Source organism: Pteropus alecto, unplaced genomic scaffold (genome assembly GCF_000325575.1).
Source record: "Pteropus alecto unplaced genomic scaffold, ASM32557v1 scaffold88, whole genome shotgun sequence".
Taxonomy (NCBI): Eukaryota; Metazoa; Chordata; class Mammalia; order Chiroptera; family Pteropodidae; genus Pteropus; species Pteropus alecto.
Window position 1 is genome coordinate 19989763 of NW_006494611.1, and position 23371 is coordinate 20013133.

A 23371-nucleotide genomic window follows, 5' to 3' on the forward strand; every position below is an offset into this window, starting at 1 on the left:
ATTAAAGATCCTTACCACTGCTTTAAAAAAATCAAGTAAATGGTGTTATAGTAGTAATTCTATGATTCTGGAATTGTACACATTGCACGAATGTGGTATAAAGCAAATGAAAGCATGTTTTATTGTGACTTTGAAATAGAAATTTAAAAACTGACATATTGGGACAAAATTTTGAAACTATATCCTGATGACTGAGTTGCTGCATTCCAACATTTTGTGGATATAACTCTGTTTGAGAGCACAGATTAGCTTCTATCCCTCTGCTGAAAATGGAGGAGTCCCTGATATCAGACACCAGTACAGTATGTTAGGAACTCCCCAAGACTGTATACAGTGAAGTAAACAGTTACCGTTGCCATCAGGGGACCAGAGAAACCCCCTTCCATAAAAGTAGTTTGACCCAGTGCTATTTTTGATATTTGCCCATTTGGGCTACAACTGGGATTTCTGACTTTAATAGGCAGAAAGATGTTATTTACTCAAATATTAGATAGGTTTAAGAGCCATAATGTGTTTCACTAAATTTGCATTATATGTCCCTTAACACTGGTTGGAGATACTTTAATAATACTACTTTTGACTTCTAACTTTATAGAGTGCCTCTGTGGATCCAAGCATTTTTAGTTATAGGATTAAAAATCAAGTAAAGGCCTAGAAAAACCTCTTGCTTTACTGAATCCTGCCAATTAATGTAGTCTTCAATTTACTTTGCAAGAGCTTTAATCTTGCGATGAAATATAACCATTCATAGAGCTAGCAAAGATTTATTAACAGTGTTGTACATGAACAGCTTAGCATTGGGGTGTGTTAAAAAAGGACATAGGGTAGAGCTCCTTGACATGAGGGTTTATTGTCTGGTGCATTTACATAGTTATATGTATCTAAAATCCTCTCTGAATGAAACAGTAGAAAGGACACAATTCTCTAGATTGATTTTGTGACTGTTTTAATTTCTTAAATATTTTTTAAGCAATAAAATCACTGATTTATTTAACCAAAAAAATCAACATTACAACTTTGTGGACTTTTAAAGTTCTGAGAACTTCAAGTTGTGCACCTTTAAGTTACTAGTGAGATATTTTATGAAATACAATATTGGAATTTACTTAGGATTTTTGAAATGTTGAAAATTGCTCACAGTCATTGAGACCACTTCAAGATGAATAATTAAATGCTAAGCTGATGGTAGAAAGTTCCCTCAAAAATGTGTGAGGAGGCACAAGCAACTAATGACAAAATTAGGGAAGGTTCAGTATGGGCATTGAAAGGTAATACAGTTTAAAACAGAGAATGTGTGTGTGTGTGTGTGCGTGTGTGTGCATGTGTCTGCATGCATGTTTGTGTCTGAATATCTACATGTTTATGCATAATCTCCATCCCTGGAGAGGTAGTCAAAGGTAATTCAGCCTAATTTTCTTCTCATGGACATTATATTTTACTCTTTTATGTAAATATTTATAGACTAATGGAAACTATAATCTCAGGAATTAATTTAGGATGGAGCTATAGCCCAGTTTGCAAAAACTTGAGATACATGGATGAATGATAAATCCATAATGAGTTATTAGATACAATCAGTACATTAGGAGAAGAGGCACGTGTTCTTAACCTCTGAAGTGATGTTATTTTGTGTAATCTTGCATTTCTCAAAACTCACTGTGGTATATTCAGAATACCCAGATTGTCTTCATTTATTCAACATAGACTAGCCAGTTAACTGATTACTATTACCCTTGAATCCAATGGTCCCCATTCTTACCACTTACCAACTGCCTGATAATATTAATTACTGAGTGTGTTCATTAATTACTGTGATTGTTCATTTTTTATGTGAATTCAGTGATGCCACAATTGGGAATTTGGCCTCAACACTTACACAGTAATTACACATGTTATTGGCATAGCATATAGTGAATTGCAATGCAGATGGTGGGGACTACACAGAAAGCAGTAGCGTGTACCTTTAGAGCAATACTCACACTATTCATAGTTAGGAGGAGTATCTAGGCAGAGGTCAGTTCTGTTGTGATTACAGAATTTTTCTCTGCACTCTCCTCTGAGAATGACACATGCAAGATAATTTTATCATTATTATAGAGTGCTATTTTTAAGCAATAACAACCTTCACATGGACTCATTTTACATATGTATACACAGTACTAAGCACGTTAATACCAAGAATGTAAAACTGATACCTCGAACCTAAAATCCTTAGTTCAGCAGTAATGTTGATCAGGTAAATGATATTGTAAAAAAAGTACCACAGGTTACACTTTAGTTTTATAGTTTTAAATTTTAAAAAATTTCCCAGGTATAGATTATAAGATTATAAACTCTTGAATTTCATATGAAGAATTTGAATTTTTGAACCCCATTTTCTGTTAGAACTAAGTTAGTGTAGTTTTATCATTGTTTGACATAAATACATTCACGTTATTTTGTATAATGGTATAGCCTTCAAAGACTGCTTAGCATTTCTTAATTTTTATCATTTATGTCAGTTTAGATGAATTTAGATGCAGGAGTATTGCAGGAGTATTTTTTCATGCAGGAGTATTGCTACATAGTTTATTGCCAACTTTTGGAGAACGTAATTTTGGTACAAGTATATTTTTTCAATGATGAGACCAGAAGCTTAAAGTAAAGGTATTATATGAAAGGGAACTTTGCTCTTAAGCTATTCAGTCTATTTCATAAATACTTTTAGCATAACTGATTTTAACTAGTTTAATATCAGACGCATCCTGTTCAAAACCATTAATTTTGGAAGTCATTTGCACTGCTGCTTTCCTTTCTGTTTTCTGGCATATATCATATTTTCTGCCAATGGTTTTTTTTTGTTGTTTTTTTATTGTTTTGAAGAATGGACTTTCAGTTTCATTCATTGCTACCTATTTACAGTATATGTTTCAGAAGGCTACATTTCCTTTATAAGAACACTTGGAACAAAAAAACTCAGCTCTCTTTTTATATATGATTTACTAATTAAAGCTCTACCCACTGCCGTAAGATACCTCGATAAGCCTCTTAATTTGTAAAATAAGGAGATTGATTTTACAAATCACAAGTGAAAATTGGTCCCATTGCTTAAATCATTGATATAAATAACCTGAAACATTATGGTACACTTATAAGATGAAACTACAGAGTACTTTATTAATAATGTTTAATAATAAATTTATATTACATCCTAACTAAAATAATAAAGCCTTTCATATGAACTCTGCTTTATAATCTTCAAGTTGCTTTCGTATCCAGTATATAATTTTGCCTTATAGCTATTTTTGGGAGAAGAACATAGGGCATGATCCACATTTTACAGGAAAGAAGTCAAGAATAACATATATAAGTGACTGTAGACCACGAAGTCATTGAAAGAGCCATTGTTATTGCCCAGAACTACTGATGTTTTAATTAGACATTTTTTCTATCATCTAGATTCTAAAAAGATTTACATTCTTATCACCACTAGCCACCACCATGAAATCAAACAAACGTTACTTCATTGTCACATGTATACTTTTGTTTAAAAAAGTCTTTTAGAATTCAAGACTCTGTATTAGATAAACATAAACCTCGAATAGATGCTATGATTATCAGCTGTTTACATTTGCTTCTGTCAATCCTTCAGAGGCTTTCCCTTCTCTGAATCTTTTGCTATTCATATTAGTGGTAAAATGTCTATGGAGAAAAAAAAAATCAGTGTAATGTGGTAGCTAAAAGCTAGGCCTCTGGAATTAGACTTTCCCGATTCAGATCTTATTAGCTGTGTATGCTTAGTCATTTACTTAAACCATTTGAGCCTCAGTTTCCTCCTGTCTAAAATGAGGATAACGATGGGATATGTGTCTCACAAGGCTGCAAAGATTAAATGAGTTATAGTTCCAAAATAGTACCTCACATATCACAGGTCAATAAGTATTGTCAATGTTGTTATAATAATTATTAAAATATGCGAACAATAGCTATCTTTATCATTTCCACCTATCCTCAGAGAAAAGGAAGGAAATGGAATACTTGTTCTCTTTTTTTCTCCCATTGGTAGGCCAAGCCCTTAGAATACAAGTATGTCTATAATTTAAGAAGTGATCTAAGGTCTTCAAATGACCTTCAGTAATTGCTTGTATTAAATTCTCCCCAAACCACTGAAACTGCTTACTTTCTGAACTGTCGTGAGTGGAGATGGGAAACAATTTTCAATTTTCCTCACACTGAACCTCGTGTACCTGAAATACTCTGCTCTTATTTATCCATTTCTCTTTCAAATTGGAAACCCACACATCTTAACCTCTCAACAGAAAATCACTTTTGGTACAAACTACTGAATTATATCCAGTTTCTCCAGTCTTCTTAAACCTCTCATATCTAATGGGCCGCAATCCCACAACCAGATTGCCCAAAAGTGGGCAACAGGCAAGTTGCAGAACCATGCCACACTCAGTTACAGGGTCTGTGTGCTATAGATACAGGTATCCATTCCACTCTCATAGAATTTTTGCCAGCTTCCTGGGCACTGTCCATCACATGCAAGCAGGCCTGGAGGGCTCTGTAAACCAACTGGGGAAAAAAAAAAAAAAAAAAAGAGAGAGAGAGACTAAGGGACGATTAAGCAAGATATTAGGTGATAAACCCATTGCTCAGTCAATAGGGTTTAGTTTCATGATTATGAAAGGCGAACTGCTTAACTCCAAAGGGAAACCCCGTGTAAGATGAAAACATTTCAAGAGCTTCTTACTGCCAGGCTACTTGCCAGTGAAATAGAATAGCTCTGGGATCACTGGGCAGCATTGCCATTTGTGCCCACAGCGATTTATGTTGCAGAGGGTGCCCAGGGAAACCCTGCTGCCCTAATGCCTTGTATCCTCTGTAACCAAAGTGAGGAAGGACTCGACACTGGTTGAAAACTCAAAATTTGCCTCATTTTAACAGCCTTTTCTCTAGGTTTACTCTACTTGATTTATTGTTAAATATCCTATCCTCATGTTTATTTTCAAAAGAATTAAAACTGACACAAATTATTAACTGTGATGAATAATAATGATTTCTAAAAAATCATTATTCAGATAGCTAATGAACATCCATCTCAATAAACACTAATTAAGCATAATAGATGTAGTCACAATATAAAAGAAGTCCTAAAATATATAACCACATGACAGTTTCTAAGCAGAAATCACAGGTAGTAAGGTCTATTTCTACTTTGATGTATGCTAATAAAGTAACATGTACATTAACTGATCTTGTTACAGTAGAATATACTTTCTTTTGTACATTGATAGTAACAATTTAGACTATACAATGACAATGAAAACTAGTCACTTTCTTACACATCTTACTATTGAAATAAATATTTTTCATTAAAAGTGTTAGAAATCAATGTCCTATGGTAAAATAAAATGTTAACAATTCCTCCTTCAAACCTGCATATTATTCTAGAAAAATCAATGTTAATTAGAAGTCACTAGACATGTCTTTCCAAGGCTTACAATAATTGGTGATAAAACAGTTCATCCAAAAGTTAACATTTGGTCATACTCTTCTTTTTATTTTCTGTGACATGAATTTGGTTGTTTTACCCAAGTAAATTTTGAGGCACATCACGTTCAGCAACAATTTATTTAAAAATTCTCGAAATATGTTTTGTGGGATATAGAAACATCAGATATGATTTCTTCCCTCAAGGAATGTCTGCCTTTTCCTGAGAAGATAGAATTAACATGCATGAAAAACAGCAAATGAAATCCATTAGTATTACATTACATTCTAAATTATGCAAATGGATTCTCAGTATTTCAGAAAGAGAAAGAGTATTTATTGCTGATGAGTAGAGACATAGGATTCATACTAGGGCTTAGAGAATAGGTTATGTTAGGATTTAAGTAAACAGATAGTAAAGAGCATTCCAGGAAAAGGTTACAACACAGAGAGACACATGTTTTCACAGGACACTGAAGCCAGTGGCCTGACTAAAGTAGAAGTTGTGTAAGGGAGCAGTGAGAAATATCATTAGATAGCCAACTGATAAAGTATAACTGTATTATATATTATTACATATTATATATGTTAGATTATATATATTAAAAGAGATTAGACTTTAAGGTATTAGACATTTGGGAGCATTAGGTCAAATGATAAAAGTGTATAAACAGACTCATCTCTCAACTTCCGTCCATGAAATAAAAGAATATAAGGTGACAAGACAGGCTATTTTTAGGTGGTACTGCTCCCAGAGATAAACATCATAATTTCTCTTCTGAATAGGGTAGTTTACTTTGTGCCAAGATGTATTTCATGTCCCTGAAAATTTTATGTAAACAGTTTCAAAGAGAGATCCCTTCCATGAGAAGAAAAACAGTTCCCATGTGTATGTTAGTAATGTTGAAAATAGCCAGGTCCTTTTAAATAAAATGAAATGGTTTATTGCTTTCTGAGAATAAATATAGATAAGATCATTTTGTATGTTTCAGTGTAGCTCATTAAATGTATACATTGAATTTATTGATAATTTATATTCTGTCCGTCATATTAATATTTCTTATTGTTGTTGGCATACACCACGTAGTATTAGATTGAACATTGAGCTATGAGATAAGAGATTTTGTAGGCAGAGAGATGACTTGGTTCTTAGTTCTGTTTCTAGTCAGCTGCCTTGCAAATTCACAGTAACAGTAAGGAGATGATCAATACCCAAAAAGCAACAAATAAGCTAAATCAATGGGAATCATTGTATGGTCATGGCTAAAATCTTGTGTTCCACGTCTACATGAACAAAGCAGTCAAAATGTTTAATGTGACTGTTTTTCAAAGATCAAGTTACTATAAGCAAAAACCAGTAAATATGTGTTGAACTGACTTAACTACATTTAAAGTACATTTATATTTCTACAAAATTGTGTGAAACTTTTGAAATATAAAAACAGTAGAGGGAGAAGTTTTGGTTTTTTTAGTAACAAAAGGCGAAGTTTGAAGATAGCATATATTAAGACATTAAGATCTGATTATAAGCCATTTGGTGGAAATACTTTCAGTATATAATAGTTAAAAAAATATTTGCTTATGCCTTACATCTTAAATGTATGACTAGAATGTAAAATCTTTCATAAGTTAATCTAATTATATCTCAGAAAGCTGAATTTTGCAACATGTCATTGTTTCATTCAACTCATTTTAAACCTCTGCAGCATCAATTAACGGAAAAAATTGAAGTGTCAATGTAAGATACTCAACTCCATCTATGGGAAGTTTTAGATTATAAGTGTGCTTTAAGTATTACAATATGTGAAATATTAAATTATGTGAAATATTAAAGTGATTAATTTAGAAACATGTAACAAGTTTTAAAACTGTTGCATGTAGTATTTTTTTACATGAGTAAAATTATGCATAGAAATCAAATCTTGAGTCGGGGAAATATTTGATTATTTGATGAAGGAAAATAATTTAAAGTGTATTATAGCTAATAAAATTTAAATATCAATTTTAATAATCACTATATTTAATAATTTACATATCATAAATTGTAAAATGAAATAGGATTTATTTAACACACATACTATAGGGAAGAAAAATAATATGTTTATTTGCACATTTTAGTAATCAATCTTGAATTAATGTAGGTAGCCTTTTGAGTCAAAATGACTCATTCACAGTTCCTTATTAAGGGAAATCATAGATATTTTTCAATTTGCAAGTGATTTCTACAAAACAGCCCGACTCTTTGTTCATACTGTAATTACAAGTAGAAAAGTATGAATTTCTTTTTCTGACCTTCCTCCAAACTGAATGCTAAATATCTTTTGAAGAAATTAAAAGAAAATGATCTCCTCTATGAAAATAGCTTTACTTGTCTTTTGACTAATTTGAATTTAATAATATAGGTATTTCTTGATATGTCTTGTCTCTAGCTGTAGAACTGAATTTTAAGTCTGAAGGCAAGTTCCAGAGCAAATGGAATGATCAACATTTTTGATGAGGAATTGAAGTGAAGGAAAGCAAGACTAGAAAGGAAAGGATAGAAAGAAAAGAAAGACTATTTATAGATAAATAAATTAAAATAAGCTACTTTTCTGTGCTCTTTTGTTCTGGGAAAAACAACAACAACAAACAACAACAACAACAGTGTACCCAGCCATATATATAACTTAGTGGTTATTTAGGAAATTAGATATCTTTACCATAAAGTTGTACAACAGTGCCGTGCCTCTATGCCTCATGGCTGAAAAGTTTCCACCTCTTATGTCCCTGATAAACTCATAATTTGTCCTTTGCATTCTCTGTGCCATTTGACATGTGTAATACAGGCTGTGACAAGCTCCCTGTGCTCTCCTCTGTTGTATATCCTGTGGAACAAAACAGATACTGTGGTTCATTCTTAAGTTTTTTAGATATTGACTAAGGAAGATAAAACATTGGATGTTATCATTTAATACAGAGAGAAAGATGAGGAATAAAATTGTGGATAACTAGTGAGAAAAGAGATTTTAAGAAAAGAAAGAAAATAGGAGTTTTTCTAAGATTATACTTATGTTTGCCTAAAATTTATAGTACTACTACACACAGAAAAGTAATTCTCATATAAGAATTAGCAATTTTTTTTTGTTAGGAAATGTTGAAGAATACAATCTGAGACTAGTTTGCATAACAGAAGCTTCCTGTGCACTTTAAAAAGTTCACTTTCTTTCATGAATATAGTAAGTTGGCTCCTTCTGACTATGCAGGCATATTAGTTTGTTATATCCAAAGAATTAATTAAGTCAGAATAATAATGTTTCTTTTTCTTTTTCTGTAAAAGTAAAACTTCCTTAAATTCAGATTTTTCCCTTTCATGCCTAATTACAGGCACTTTTGGAAAGAAGAAAAAGACCAGATACTACATGCTTGTCCTTGTAGCTTCTCTGACTTGTCTCCTGTTAAACTCAAATATACAGTGTGGAGTTTACATGCCTATTCTGTTGTAGCTTTGCCAGTGATAAATTGTCATGGTTTATTTCATTCTTTCTTTGATTCACTTAGTCAACAAATATTTCATGAGCATTTATTCTCTGTCAGGCACAATAAACAAAATAATAGCCAATCTCAGGTTGTTTACAGACTAGTGAGAGGACTGACATTAAATGAGTAATCAAGAAAATACTTAGTGTATTAGCTTGAGATGAGAACTATAGAGAACATTAAAAAAGGGAAGGGAGAAGTGGATGGTTCCTCTTTTATGTAAACTGGTGTGAGGAGAGACTCTCTGATTAAGAAACATTTGAGCAAAGAACTTAGGGAACTGAGAGGGTGAATCCTGGGGATATCTGTGAGAGAATATTCAGGCAGAAGAATAGCACATGCAAATAGCCTGATGCAAGAGCTTACTTAGTGTACTCAAGAAGCGGCAAGGTGGCCATTGTGACCCCAACAGAATGAGTAAAGGGGAACTGAGGCTCATGAGTAGCAGGGGTCCAGATGGTGTAGGATCTTGTAGGCCTTTGTAACAGCTTTGTCTTTACCATGAGTGAGATGGCAAGCCACTTGAGGGTTTTGAGCAGAGAAGTAGCATGTTTGATATCTCGCTTTGTTTGAAAGACAAGAGATCATCAGTGAATGTTCATTCAGTGGAACTTTCTCATTTAAGGTCACAATAACTCTGTACAGTAGCTGATGTTACACTCAGCAAGAATTGGGGCTCAGAGCAGTTAAGCAACTGGCCCAAGAGAGTGAGAGAGACCTTAACTGAAGTCAAGATTCAAGTCCAGACCTGTGACCCTAAATGCTGAGTTCTTTCTTCTCACCTGTGCATAATAATTATGTGTATTATCACTGAAGAGAATATTTTTACATTAGCTGAGTGAACTATACAAGTCTTTAGTCATTTAACTAAGACTCTAAAGAAGGAATAAGATTTTGTTTCTTCTCCTTTGAATTTTAGAGGAACACAGCTCATTTTTCATTCCATCTTTCTTATCATTCCAAATTTCTTTTAGAAGCAGTTTTCACATTTTATGTTTTATTATGAACTTCACTGAATTCATTTGTATCACACTAATCTTTCATTTTAAAGAGTTTCATGCTAATCTTTCATTTTAAAGAGTGCCTTTGGCTTAAGGCATTTTCAAATGATCTATTTTTCCCTCTAACCTGTCATACAGATTCACTAATGCTGGCAGCAAACTGAGGCTCATTTATTTGAAGTGTCCTCATATTCTTTTCTAAGGAACTTACCACGTTAATGTCTTCTCAGACTGAGTTTAATCTGTACACGTGTGTATGAAGAAGACACTTAAGAACTTTGCCATCTCTGCAGATGAAGCATAAACAATTCACAACTAAAGAGGGGACAGCAATATTTCAGCTGAAAAGCAGAAAGCTTGTCTTGTTATTTTCTCAGGGCTTTAATTAGTTCTAAATAACGTGGGCTGTGTGATATTATTTGAGGATTCTGTTGCTGGAAAGCACTAGACAATAACTCTTTAATATTTCTATTTAGTGATTAGCTCTATTATTTCTTTTTTTCCCATACAAATTACCGTGTTGAAATTTTTGGTAAAACAGTGAACATAGACCAACATCCTAATTGAGGAATCTAGAACCACTGGGAGCCACATAGGGCTGGGACAGATGCGTGGAAGCCTTGGGGACATCAAGGTGCAGCTTAAGTCTTTCAAATTAATATACCTAAGGAGTAAGAGTTGAGGTCTGAAAGAATTGAAGCCATCATGCATATTTGAGAAGGAAAAAAGTTTTCATTCAAAATTTCTTAGAAAAAATATTATTACATTATTTTCTTTTTAACTGGAGGGAAGAGAAAGACTGGGAGGTAAGAAGAGAATAAATAACTACATACTTTTGCAGTCTTAACAGAGACAATGTCTGTCAGAATTTTATAACTTTATAAATGTTTGCAGACTAGGACTAAGAAAGAAGAGCATAAAAGCTCATATGATCCTACCTTTGCTACATTCGCTTGAAGTATAGTTGGAGAAGTTAGTTTTTATTTCTACTTTTTTGATAGAAGGAGAAAACTATAAAGTATATGCAAATGAATATGAGATGACATAAATAATGAAAATCAAACACATTTCCCCTCTTCTAATTCAAGTGGGCACAAAATTAACTGGGAATCCAGTTAAATTAAAATTCATCTGATCCAGTAGAATACAATTGGACAATAGTTGTGAGTCCTGGATTTTAAATCCAGTTTCAACAAGGATTTACTGTGTGACTCAGATGGTGATTGGGGTGTCAATGTAAGTGTTCCACATACCTTTAAATTTAGAGATAAAATGTACTTTGTTCTATTAACTCAATAGGATTTTAAATACCTAATTCTTTCTGCCTTCTTTAAGGTCCAGTTGAAAAGTGAAGAATCCAAAACCTTTGCAATGAAGATTCTCAAGAAACGCCACATTGTGGATACGAGACAGCAAGAGCATATCCGCTCGGAGAAGCAGATCATGCAGGGAGCTCATTCTGACTTCATAGTGAGGTAAAGATCCTGCCCAGGGGACTGACATCACCAACTCCAAGTGGAAGTCAACCGCAAATCTTTCTGCCACTTGCACTCACCATTACACATTTCATTTACAACATACATTTTTTAAATCAGATTTTTTAAAAGTTTTGTTTGCCTTAAAAAAAAAAAATTAAAGTTTTGGTTCTATTTTTTTAAGAGTATCAGATTCTGGGAAAAGAAAATATTTTTTCCAGAGTGTCTAGTATTTCATTTGTATCCTCTCTGTTACTCCCAAACTGTATAGACCCCTGATGCCTGAAAAAGAAATATCAAAAATCAAACTATTTTACCTTTAGCATTTGAATATTTTTAAAAGTTTTTTAAAAATAAAATGACTATTCCATCTCAGTATTTTCAGAGCACTAATAAGAAGATAATGGAGAGTTTTTTCTTTTTTAATGTATGTATACAGAAGAAGCTTTTCTAGTTAATTTGCCTGTGTCACTTGCTGAAAACAGAATATAATATGAACTTAAGTGAACAGCACACAAATTTCATATGTCTATATTTGTAAAGCATAACCTAGTTTTATATCTATGTACTTTGTATGTTTATAGCCACTAAATATTGCTCGAGTCCATGCTTGAAACATCAGCCAAACTGGAATTGGAAGAATCTTAAGAAGCCCTCTTTGTCCATAATCATTGGGATTAATCCACTTCAAAAGAGAGACTAGCCCCCTACAGTGTGTTGACTTAGTTCTGAGCCATTGCCTCTTTTTCCCTATTTGTAAATTCAGCTCTCTCTCATCTTTTTAATAAAATTTCAAGCTTCAAAAGTCAATAATAATACTGTAATTATGGTACTCAAAACATTTATATGCTTTTAAAAGACAATAATATTGATAACCTTTGTTTTCTTGTTTGCAATTCACAGACTATACAGAACATTTAAGGACAGCAAATATTTGTATATGTTGATGGAAGCTTGCCTAGGTGGAGAGCTCTGGACCATTCTCAGGGATAGGTAGGAGTTTTAAGAAGTTTCTATCATGTCTCTAAAATCATAGTTGAATGTGATAGTCTGAAAGAAGAGTCAACTATTATAAAGTATAAAAGTTATGTTTGCATTTTACATATGCTTATATTTCAAAATGTAAAGTACATATGGGGCCAAACCCACTATACACATAGGATTTACTATAAATTAACTCCATTTCAGATTTGTAACTATTGGTATAGGATTACTCCTCCATAAAAATGGTACCTAGTGAAGTATATTATACAGACACTTAATTTAACTTAATTCTGATGAATCAAACAACTCACTGCTATAACATGAAGAGAATTAGTTATTTTATTGTTGCGATCTAGATTAACTATCAGTTTCATTGCTCTATTTGTTCTCCAGATGGGCCGTCAGCCTTTCCTGACGCAGAATTTTTTCCAGAGTAACTTGTTCCTCTACCTTTACATTACTCTTTGGTTTCAAAATTGACAAAAGTTTCCATCCATCCCTTTTAGGCCTTAGTTGGTCTTAGGAAAAAATGAATCCACTTATAAGCGCTATTTCATGTAAACAGTCTAATTTATATTTACTTCTTTTTATCCTTTCAGGGAAAGTAAAGTTCTCTTGGTTAGTGCTGATTTATTTCTTTTAATTATACAAAATTAATTTTCCATCTCCTATTTATTTAACTAGCAAATAATCTTTTTTCTTAAAATGTATTCAATAAAATGTCTTGGGAAATCATTACCAACTCTAAATGTTTACTTAAAATAAAAGACCACAGTTGTCTTTTCCTGTGAATGATCTTTTGATCATTTCCTGTTAATGATCTAATAACATTCAAAAGTCATCCTTCTTCCTTGGAACATTCAACTTTGGATATTTTTTTTTTGTTATCATTTCACCCCTCACACTCTCCTTCATTGGGTAACATCTTTCCGAAACTCTACTATAGACAGCCTTGATGTTCCCAGAAAGCCATGCTAGTTTTGATAATTTGTTACTCTGTAGATATCCCAGAATAGAACAAATGGTTCTTTATAAGCTATTGATTTAAAGTCTCATTCCTGTGTTCTTATGGTACCTTCTTATCTCAGTAGACATTGCCCTTTCATGTCTTTTATTCTCATTGCCTTACTTGTCTGTGTCAAATGGATTTCTTTTTCTTTTTGCTCTATTACATTGATATGTGTTTCATTTCTTAAGTTTAAGGTAAAGAAGCATACAAGAGAATGCATCATATTGGCATTAGGGGACAGGTTTAACATCTGTACTGAATGCATCATATTGGCATTAGGGGACAGGTTTAACATCTGTACTAAGCTATTATATTATAGCATATTATTACATTATTATTAGTTAATATTTGAATACAAATTATATAACAGGCATTGTGATAGAGGCTGGGGATACATTGATAAAACAGATGTGGTTCCACTTCTCAAAATTTATGGGGTATTAAACAAAATTAATATTCTGATTTGTGAGTTAATGTCTGCTTTATCCTAATGTAGCTCTACTATATTATTTTTGGCCTGATCTTTCAATTCACTGATTTATTAGAAATCTATTCTCTACTTTGTTCTGATTAGAATAGGGGAAGATTTACAGTTGGAAGTAAACATAAAAGCAACAATAAGCCACGTAAGGAGAGAAACAGTTATTTTAAACTTCTATTAACTCTTTAATCAGATAACAACAAACGATAATAAAAGTTGATCAAAGATCCACTGATGAGGTAGCAACCTTATATAGTTCAAATTTCAACTTATTTTTTGAAAGAAAACATTTCCTATTTCTCCCTTTTTAGCTTGAGTTTGCATTTTGTTGGTTCATAGATGCCAGCCAAGGCTTCTGAGTGAGATTTATTTTGATTTGTCAGGGCAACTAAGGGTTGCTATTAAAAAGCAGCTTATTTTGAGAAAAATGGATAGAGGCAAAATATCAATGGACAATCCTTTTTCTACCTCCATCAGGCTTCTTTTGATCCTTTCTGTTTTCCCATCTTCTATTATCCTTGGGTTTCAGGTACACAGTTGCTCGGTCTCCCCAGAGTATGTAACACTCCAAAGGAGGAAAGATCTGGAGAATAGCAGCTACCATGATCCTTCCTAAAGATTCAGAAAGGCAGAAGCCTCAACATTAAAAGCAATGGAATTGTTATATATGAAATCACCTCAGAATCATTATCTTCTGTCAGCTTTCTTATATACATACATGTAGCCTTATTGCTTTTATTCTGAGACTTTTATTTTTGTACTAAAGAAATTGCTGGGGGAAAGCATAATTTTGGACATCTAGGCTCCAATTAATATTGCCACTGACTAGCTTTCTCAGTGTTTAAATTGAGGCTGAAAAATAAAGGTTAATTGTTAGAAAGAAACAAACAAAAAAAATTCCAAGAGAAAATAAAAGTATGGTATTAGTCACAGTGTCTGTGAAAATATTCATAGTCAAAACAACCCATATTGTTCAAATCATTCAATTTTCTTTTTATGTTCCAGGAAAGAAGCAGTAAGGGAAAACATATTCTGAAAGCATAAAGGAAATGTATTTGGGTTAATTTTAAGAGAGGCTCGTGTGACCTTATTCTTTACTGATGATAATACTTCTGAGCCTCAGAGATTTAGCTCAGGAAGTCTCCAAGTAACGAGACATTCTCCCTCTCTCACTTAGCTAAGATGACTATTTCCTGCCTCTCACATTCTTCTCATCAGCATAGAAAAGGAAAACAGAAGTTTGTATTTGTTGTTGTGGAGACGAATTTAAATGATACTATATATACAAACAGAATTTGAAGACTAGTAAATATTTTTTATCTTTGAAATATGAACTATAGCAATGAAATATTATTACAATTAATTACCAGTTTACTCTATTAGATATTGTGGTTTATCTTCCAGTCTGTAGCATTTTGTTTTCCTCAAATTCTGTTCTATCATTTGGAATAGATTGTTACAAACTATATCTTAATCACCTTTCCTCTATAACATTTAAAGAATTGTCAACTCCTGCAACTTTTTTAAAAATATAAGTGATTAATATAAAAATATTATGTATTTAAGTATTTATATATTATATGATACATTAGGATTTATATATTGCATATTACTATTAGTATGTAATATATATTGTAATCTAATAAAATTTAACATTTCAACTATTTACTAAATTAGAATTATATAATGTGCATGTTAGTTTTTCTTACTGAATATCTTAAATTTTTTTTTAGAAACCATAATTTTCAAATCATGTACATATCACTTTTGGTCATGTGTTTCCCTAGATGTGTTTTATAGGCCAGTGAGTGACTTTCTATGTTCATTTTCATTGATTCCAGCTATCTCATGGAGAATAATTATTATTTATTAAATTTAAAAAAATTTTCAATTACAGTTGACATACAGTATTATATTAGTGTCAAGTATATAACATAGTGATTAGACATTTGTAAAATTTACAAAGTGATCACCACAATGAGTGGAGTACCCAACTGACATCATACAGTTATTACTGTATTGACTATATTCCCTATCATGTATGTTATATCCCATAACTATTTTTATAACTGCTCGTTTTTATTTCTTAATCCTTTCACCTATCCCTCCAACTCCCCTCCCATCTGGTAACCATCAATTTGTTCTCTGTGTCTATGAGCTTGTCTGGATTCTGTTTCCTCATTTATTTTTATTTTTATTTATTTATTTTTTTACATTCCACACATCAGTACAATCATATGGCATTTGTCTTTCTTTATCTGACTTATTTCACTTAGCATAATACTCTCTAGGTCCATCCATGTTGTCTCAAATGGCAAGATTTTTTATGGCTGAGTAATATTCTATTGTGTATATATACCACATCTTTATCTAATTGTCTACTGATAGACACTTAGGTTGCTTCCATATCTTGGCTATTGTAAATAATGCTACAATGAACATAGGGTGCTTATATCTTTTCATATTAATGTTTTGGAGTTCTTCAGATAAATACTTAGAAGTGGGATTGCTGGGTCATACGGTAGTTCTATGTTTAATTTTTTGAGGAATCTCCATAGTGTTTTCCATAGTGTCTACAATCCCACCAACAGGGCATGAGGAGGGGTCCTTCTTTCTTGACACTTGTTTATTGATTTATTGATAATAGCCATTCTGACATGTGCGAGGTGATACTTTATTGTGGTTTTAATTTACATTTCTTTGATGATTAGTAACATCGGGCATCTTTTCATATGTCTATTGGCCATTTGTATGTCCTCATTGGAAGATGTCTGTTCAGGTCCTCTGCCCATTTTTTAATTGGAGTGTTTGGTTTTTTTGATGTTAAATTGTATAAGTTTCTTACATATTTTGGATAGTAATCCTTTATAGGGTGCATCATTGGTGAATATCTTCTCCCATTCACTAGATTGTCTTTTCATTTTGTTGATGGTTTCCTTCACTATGCAAAATCTTTTTAATTTGATGTATTCCACTTGTTTAATTTTTTTCTTGTTTCTGTTGTCCGAGGAGACATATAAAAATTATATATAGAGAGAGCTAAGAGTGATGTCAAAGAATTTATTGCCTATGTTTTCTTCAGGAGTTGCATGGTTTCGGGTCTTACATTTAAGTCTTTAATCCATTTTGAGTTATTCTTACATATGGTGTGAAAAAATGGTCTAGTTTAATTATTATTTTGATTGTATATGTCCAGTTATCCCAACACCATTTATTGAAGAGACTAGACTGTCTTTGTCTTGACCGCATTGTATACTTTTGCCTTCTTCTTTATAGATCAATCGATCATATAGATGTGGGTTTATTTCTGGGTGCTCTGTTCTGTTCTATAGATCTATATGACTGTTTTTATGCCAGTGCCATGGTGTTTTGATACTGTAGACTTCTAGTATAGTTTGAAATTAGGGTGATACCTCCAACTTTGTTTTTCTTTCTCAAAATTACTTTGGCTAATGGATATCTTTTGTGGCTCTATACAAATTTTGGGATTCTTTGTTCGAGTTCTGTGAAAAATGTCATTGATATTTTGATAGGGATTGCATTAAATCTATAAATTTCTTTGGGTATTTTAACGATGTTAATTCTTCCTATCCATGAGCCTGATATAGCCTCCATTTATTTGTATCTTCTTTCTTCAATTTCTTTCTTCAATGTCATAGTTTTCAGAGCACAGCTTTTTTATCTTGTTAGTTAAATTTATTACTAGATATTTTATTCTTGTTGATGCAATTGTAAATAGGATTGTTTTCTTAATTTCTCTTTCTGATAGTTCATTATTTGTATATAAAATGCAATCGATTTCTGAATATTTATTTTGTGTTCTACTCTACTGAATTCATTTATTAGTTCCAATAGTTTTTTAAAAGTCTATTTCATTGGATATAAATTTGCCATCCCACCTTTTTTAAATTTTCATTTACATGAAATATTGTTTTCCATCCCTTTTTTCTAGTCTGTGTGTGTCTTTTGATCTGAAGTGGGTCTCTTGTAGGTAGCATATGTGTAGGTCTTGTTTTTTCCTCCATTTAGCCACCCTATGCCTTTTGATTCAAGCAATTAGACCAGTTACATTTAAAGTAATTATTAATAGCTATGTAGTTATTGCTATTTTATTGTTTTCTAATTTTTTATAGTTCTTCTCTGTTACTTTCTTATTCTCTTGCATGTTGTTGGCTTTCAATGGTGTTGTGTTTGGATTCCTTTTTCTTTATTTCTTGTATATCTCTTACAGATTTTTGCTTTGTGGTTACCATGTGCTTCATATATACCAAATTATGTTTATAGAGGTCAATTTCAAGTTTGTAGTTGCTTAAGTTCAAATACATTCTAAAATCATTTTTTACTTTTTTGTGTGTGTTTGTGTGTATCCCTTTATTGTAATTACACATGTTTTTTCTACTTTTTATCCTTTGTAGTTCCCTTATCCTCTGCTTTTACTATGTGACTTTGTCAGTGAGATATTTTTTTCTTTCCTATATTTTCTTATATTTTAAATCTTTTTTTTTTTTAAACAAATCCTTTTAACATTTTTTGTAATACTGGTTTAATGGTGATAAATTCCTTTAACTTTTTCTCTCTCCTTTGACTCTAAATGTTAGCCTTCCTGGGTAGAGCAATCTCGGTGTAGGTTTTTACTTTGCTTCACTTTGAATATTTTATGCCTCTCCTTTCTGGCCTAAAAAGTTTCTGTTAAAAATCAGCTGACAGCCTTATACGTAACTTTGTATGTAACTAACTGCTTGTCTCTTGCCACTTTTAAGATTCTCTTATTGTCTTTAACTTTTGCTATTTTAATTATGATGTGTCTTGGTGTGGGCCTTTTTGAGTGCTTGTCTCCATTTTGTTTAGTTATTTTTTCCCGGAGTTTTGTCCTTTTCTTTTATTTGGGATATACTTTTTGTTGTTTCCTCATTTTGGCTGACTCCTTGTGTTTGTTTCTATGTATAAGTTAGATCTGCTATGTCTCCCAGTCTTGGCAGAGTGGTCTTATGTAATGTCCTATGAGGCCCCAGTTGCCCAGCCTCCTTGTTTACCTGAGCTGGGTACTCCAAGAGTGTCCCTTGTGTAGGTTGTGTGTGCCCTTCTGTTCTAGTTGAGCCTCGGTTGCTGTTGGCACGTCAATGAATGTGATTGACCTTTAGGCTAACTGGCTATGAGGGTTGGCTGTGACTACAGTGGACAAACTGTTGTGCATAGGCTGACTTCACAGAGTGTGAGTTCCTTTAATTGGGCTCTGGTGCCAGCCAAGTTCACCTTTAAGGCATGTCATTTGTGAAGCTGGTTGGATTGTGCCCTGGTGTGGCCTGAAGCTGGCTGCCATATGTGTTGGTTTTGGAAACCCTTGGGAACGGCTCCAATGTAGGCCAATATCAGCACCATTTGTGTCTAGTTTGGAGCCACCTAGCTGGAGCTACAACAGTTGATTGCTTCTTGTGCTGGGCTTGGAGGCACTTTGGAAAGACTATACTGTGAACGAAGGCCAGCTGCACTATTGCCGGGCTTGGGACCTTTTGGTGGACACCACAATGTGAACTAAGGCCAACCACCTCTTGTGCCAGGTCTTTGGCCACTGCATATGGCAGGCTTGGAGCCAGCTGATGGGAGTTAAAAGCAAGTGGAGACTGGTCACAGCTAGTGCCAGGCTTGAGGCTGCTTAGCAAGAGGTACAAAGCAAAGCACACTGAGGCCAACAGCTGCTTGTTTGGGGTTTTTGGACTTTTGAGATTTTTTAGGAAAGTTCATAGGCAGGCCACTTGTGTGGAGGGCAACTGGAAGCAGCTTGGGTCTGGTGTGTGAATTGGATGGGGCGAGGTCTCAGAGAATCACAAAGATGGAACAAACAGTGTTAGCCAGATTAATGGAGAACTCAGAATTGGTACTTATCAATTTGGTGAAGGGAACAATTGTGTCTGCCAGCACATTTGTCCCCAGAGAGAGGTGCCCCCCACTCCTTACCTTGAAGCCAGTCAATTCAGTTTCTCTCTATATGTTCCTAGCATTCTTCGAGCTGCTTCTCCTGAACTGGGTTCCAAAGCTAGTGAGTCTGTGAGTAAAAGAATCTGTGTTTGGCCCCTTAAAAGGAATACCTCAGACTCCAGCAACCCTTTGTCTTACTCAGAGACAAAGCCTATTCATTTTCACAGCCAGATGTATGGGAACTTCTCTTCCAAGCACTGTTACCCAGGATGGGTAGCTGGGTGTTGGGTTGAGAACACTCACTCCTCAGGGGATATCTCTGCAGCTGAGATATTCCTTCCAATTCTTAATTTCCAAACATGGGTATAAGACCAGCCCATTCCTGGTCTCCACCCCTCCTATTGGTCTTATTGTGGCTGCTTTTTGATATCCTTAGTTATAGGATTTATGCTCAGCTAGTTTTCAGGTGGTACTATAATTTAGTTGTAATTTTGATGTGGTCGTGGGTGGAGGCAAGCACATATACCTACTCTGCCATCTTGACTAGCAGTCCTAAGGAGGGTGATTATTTAAATTTAATCTTAGGTAATATGTAATAGATGGTACAGACTGAGAGTATTTCAAGGAAATGAATCTATTTTCATAATAAGTTAGCCCTCCTAACTTTATAGTTGGCAAGACACTTGCACAGGTTGCCAGACATTTCATGTTTATACACTCATTAATGATTGTTGTTACTAGTCAATGAAAAAAAGAAACATTTTCTGGTGAGAGATACTTTGTCTTTGTTACATTCTTCCTTTTCAGGACTCAGTTTATGACAAGCAGATTAAACATTATAATTAAATTTTAATTTTAGTCTATCAGTAAGAATACATAACCTTCTAATTCTCAAATAGTTGTTATATACTGCCACCTAGCTAAAGCAAAAATAGTAGAAGGCCCTATCTCCTGTTTTAATTGAAATGACACAACTGCCAAGGCATAATTTATAGACTCAAAGAGCTAATATATGACAGTGATTTATTTATTTAAACGACTTTCTAACTGTTAAGAAAATAAGCTTTTATTTATGTTTTAGATCAAATTTACATTGTCATTTCCAATTCTAATAGCAATTGTTCCTTTGAGTCACCCTAATGCTATGCTTGTTGACTGCTTTCTAAAAGAGTATTTTAAAAATGCTCAAATTATCTATATCAAATGTTTAGTAATGAAACTATGTTGCTGGTAAACACTTTATATTCATATATAGTGGTGATTTGTCATAAAACATGGAAAAAGATTTGAGATAAGGTTTTCATTTACTTTTTAAAATGTTACAAATATATTTTTATATAGGAAATTCTTAATATAGGTCTGTTGGAAAAATGGAAACCAGCTTTCTAGAACCCTCTTAATTCCAAAATGGCTCAGGATCCGAAAAACTTTGAAATTAACAAGGTTGTCAAGAACTGAAGACCCAAAGATATATAATTTGTGGACTGTTCACTTACTGATGAAAAAAGGAGGGTTTTGACTGACAGTGAAAGGATAACTTTCTCCTATACATTTGTGAGAAGCATGGAGAAAGTGAAAGGAACAGAGATTAGAAGACTCTTCAGAGCTGACTCACAACAGTTAGCCTTGGCAGTGAAAAGCAGCATATACTTCAATTACAGTGATAATTAGTGTTGCAAACTCTGCTCTCCAACTCCCAAAAGACTTTAAACCTGTCCTATCTCGGACAATTTTCCTTAATTAAGTTACTGTGGCTAAATAAGAGTTTTTTAGTGCTCAAATATAATGGCTGTTTACTGAGTGCCAGTTGTATGCTAGGCACTTATTCTAAATACATGCATCAATTCATGTATGCCCATGACAACCCAATGAGATAGTTTCTATTATTAGCTTAATTTTTCAGAGAACACTGAGAGAGATATAGTTTCACAATAAGGAAACCCAGACTTGAGCCAAAGTTTGTTGCTTCAGAGTTCATATTCTTAGTCTATAGTTTCCACTGATGAATTTGAGTTGTATTAAGAACTTCCATTTTGCTGCTAATGATTAGTTTATTTAGAGTATAAATATGAATACCTTCCAGCAGAGATTCCATGAGAAATTGATCTCTCACATGTTTTACTCTCCTTACAACATTAATAATGCATTTATCCATTTGGTTCCATTAATAACTGAATATTAAGGGAAATAGATATGTTACCCAAAGTCACAACTACAGAAATTATCTCTTCTACAATAATTAAGAATTTGTAGGTCTACAGCCATGCTACCCTGAACAAGCCCTATCTGGTCTGATCTCGGAAACTAAGCAGGGCCAGACCTGGTTAGTACTTGGATGGGAGACTACTTAGGAAGACCAGGTGCTATAGGCATAAAATAAATAAATAAATAAAATAAAATAAAAAATAAGGGATTGTAAGCCGACAAGGTCCTTGCAATCTATGAGGTCAACCAAGTGTTGCCTCGCTTAAAAAAATAAAATAAACAATTTGTAGGCTTTCAAAAATGCCCATCCAAATCATAATTAGACAGTCCTGTTACAAGGAAGTAATCAGTTTTCTTATTTTACATTACACGTCTTGTTTTAATAAGACAAGGCTCTATTTTATGTACTGTTTTGTTCTGTTTAGGCTTTGCAACATTCTCCATTGAGGAGGACTGAAGTCATATACAGTGTTCAAGTAGTTAAAACTTTATGCTAATATTCTATTTTCTATTATATGTAATAGCTTGCTATATTTTAGATAGATCTATACTGATTTATTACAGATGCTTACTATCTAAGAAAAATAATCTCTCCAATTAAAAGAAATATGCTGCTCTTGATAGACAAATATAATTAAGGGCAAAGAAGAAAGGGCTTTAAATGTATTACCCTAATCCCTTTCCCAATACACTGGGTTATATAGCATGAGCTCTGAAAGGTAGCTAGCTCCAAGTCAGAAGGCAATTGCAGCATTAAGTATATCATTCCTTGCCTAATAAAGATGCAATTCTTAAAGGAATTTTGTCTTGTTTTTATAACTCACAATTTTTCCATTCAGATATTGTTGAAAAGAGATACTAGATTCCCAATAATTATGTTGAGGAGGAGATATCACCATGCCACAAATTATATTTCAAAAGAAAGATATTTCTTTTGGAAAGAGCTAATTATTTCAATGACAACTCAGAGGACATTAGTAGTCGAAATGAAAACTATATCTTTCTAGAAGATACTATACATTTCTAAAAAAAATGACCTGAAAGGGAGCTGCTGTGGCCTTGGATTCACTGATTAATTATGTAAAATAACAGCTATATTCCACTTCCCAGTTTGTTAGACTTTACTCCTTGGTATTGAAAAAGAAGAAAATGTCACCAAGTGCAAACTGGTATCAGCCATTCTCATAAATTTGTTGTACACGACCTAAAACCACCTGAATGTTGTCTAATGTTACATCTTAACACCTCAAGAGCTGATGTTAACACTATATAGTTCTTGACTTACCATGAAATGATTAAATTATGTTTA

At 33.3% G+C, this 23371-nt stretch overlaps 1 protein-coding gene and 1 pseudogene across 2 annotated transcripts in view; both read left to right on the top strand.

Moving 5' to 3' along the window:
- The window catches only part of PRKG1 (protein kinase cGMP-dependent 1), a 1107428-nt gene that overhangs the window by 1061910 nt on the left and 22147 nt on the right, over positions 1-23371 (top strand). For both annotated transcript variants that reach the window (XM_006925986.1, XM_006925985.1), the window contains exons 11-12: positions 11328-11467; positions 12371-12460. In XM_006925986.1, coding sequence (XP_006926048.1) covers positions 11328-11467; positions 12371-12460 — 230 coding nt within the window. The remainder of the gene's footprint in view (positions 1-11327; positions 11468-12370; positions 12461-23371) is intronic.
- LOC112474185 lies at positions 22111-22229 on the top strand (annotated as a pseudogene).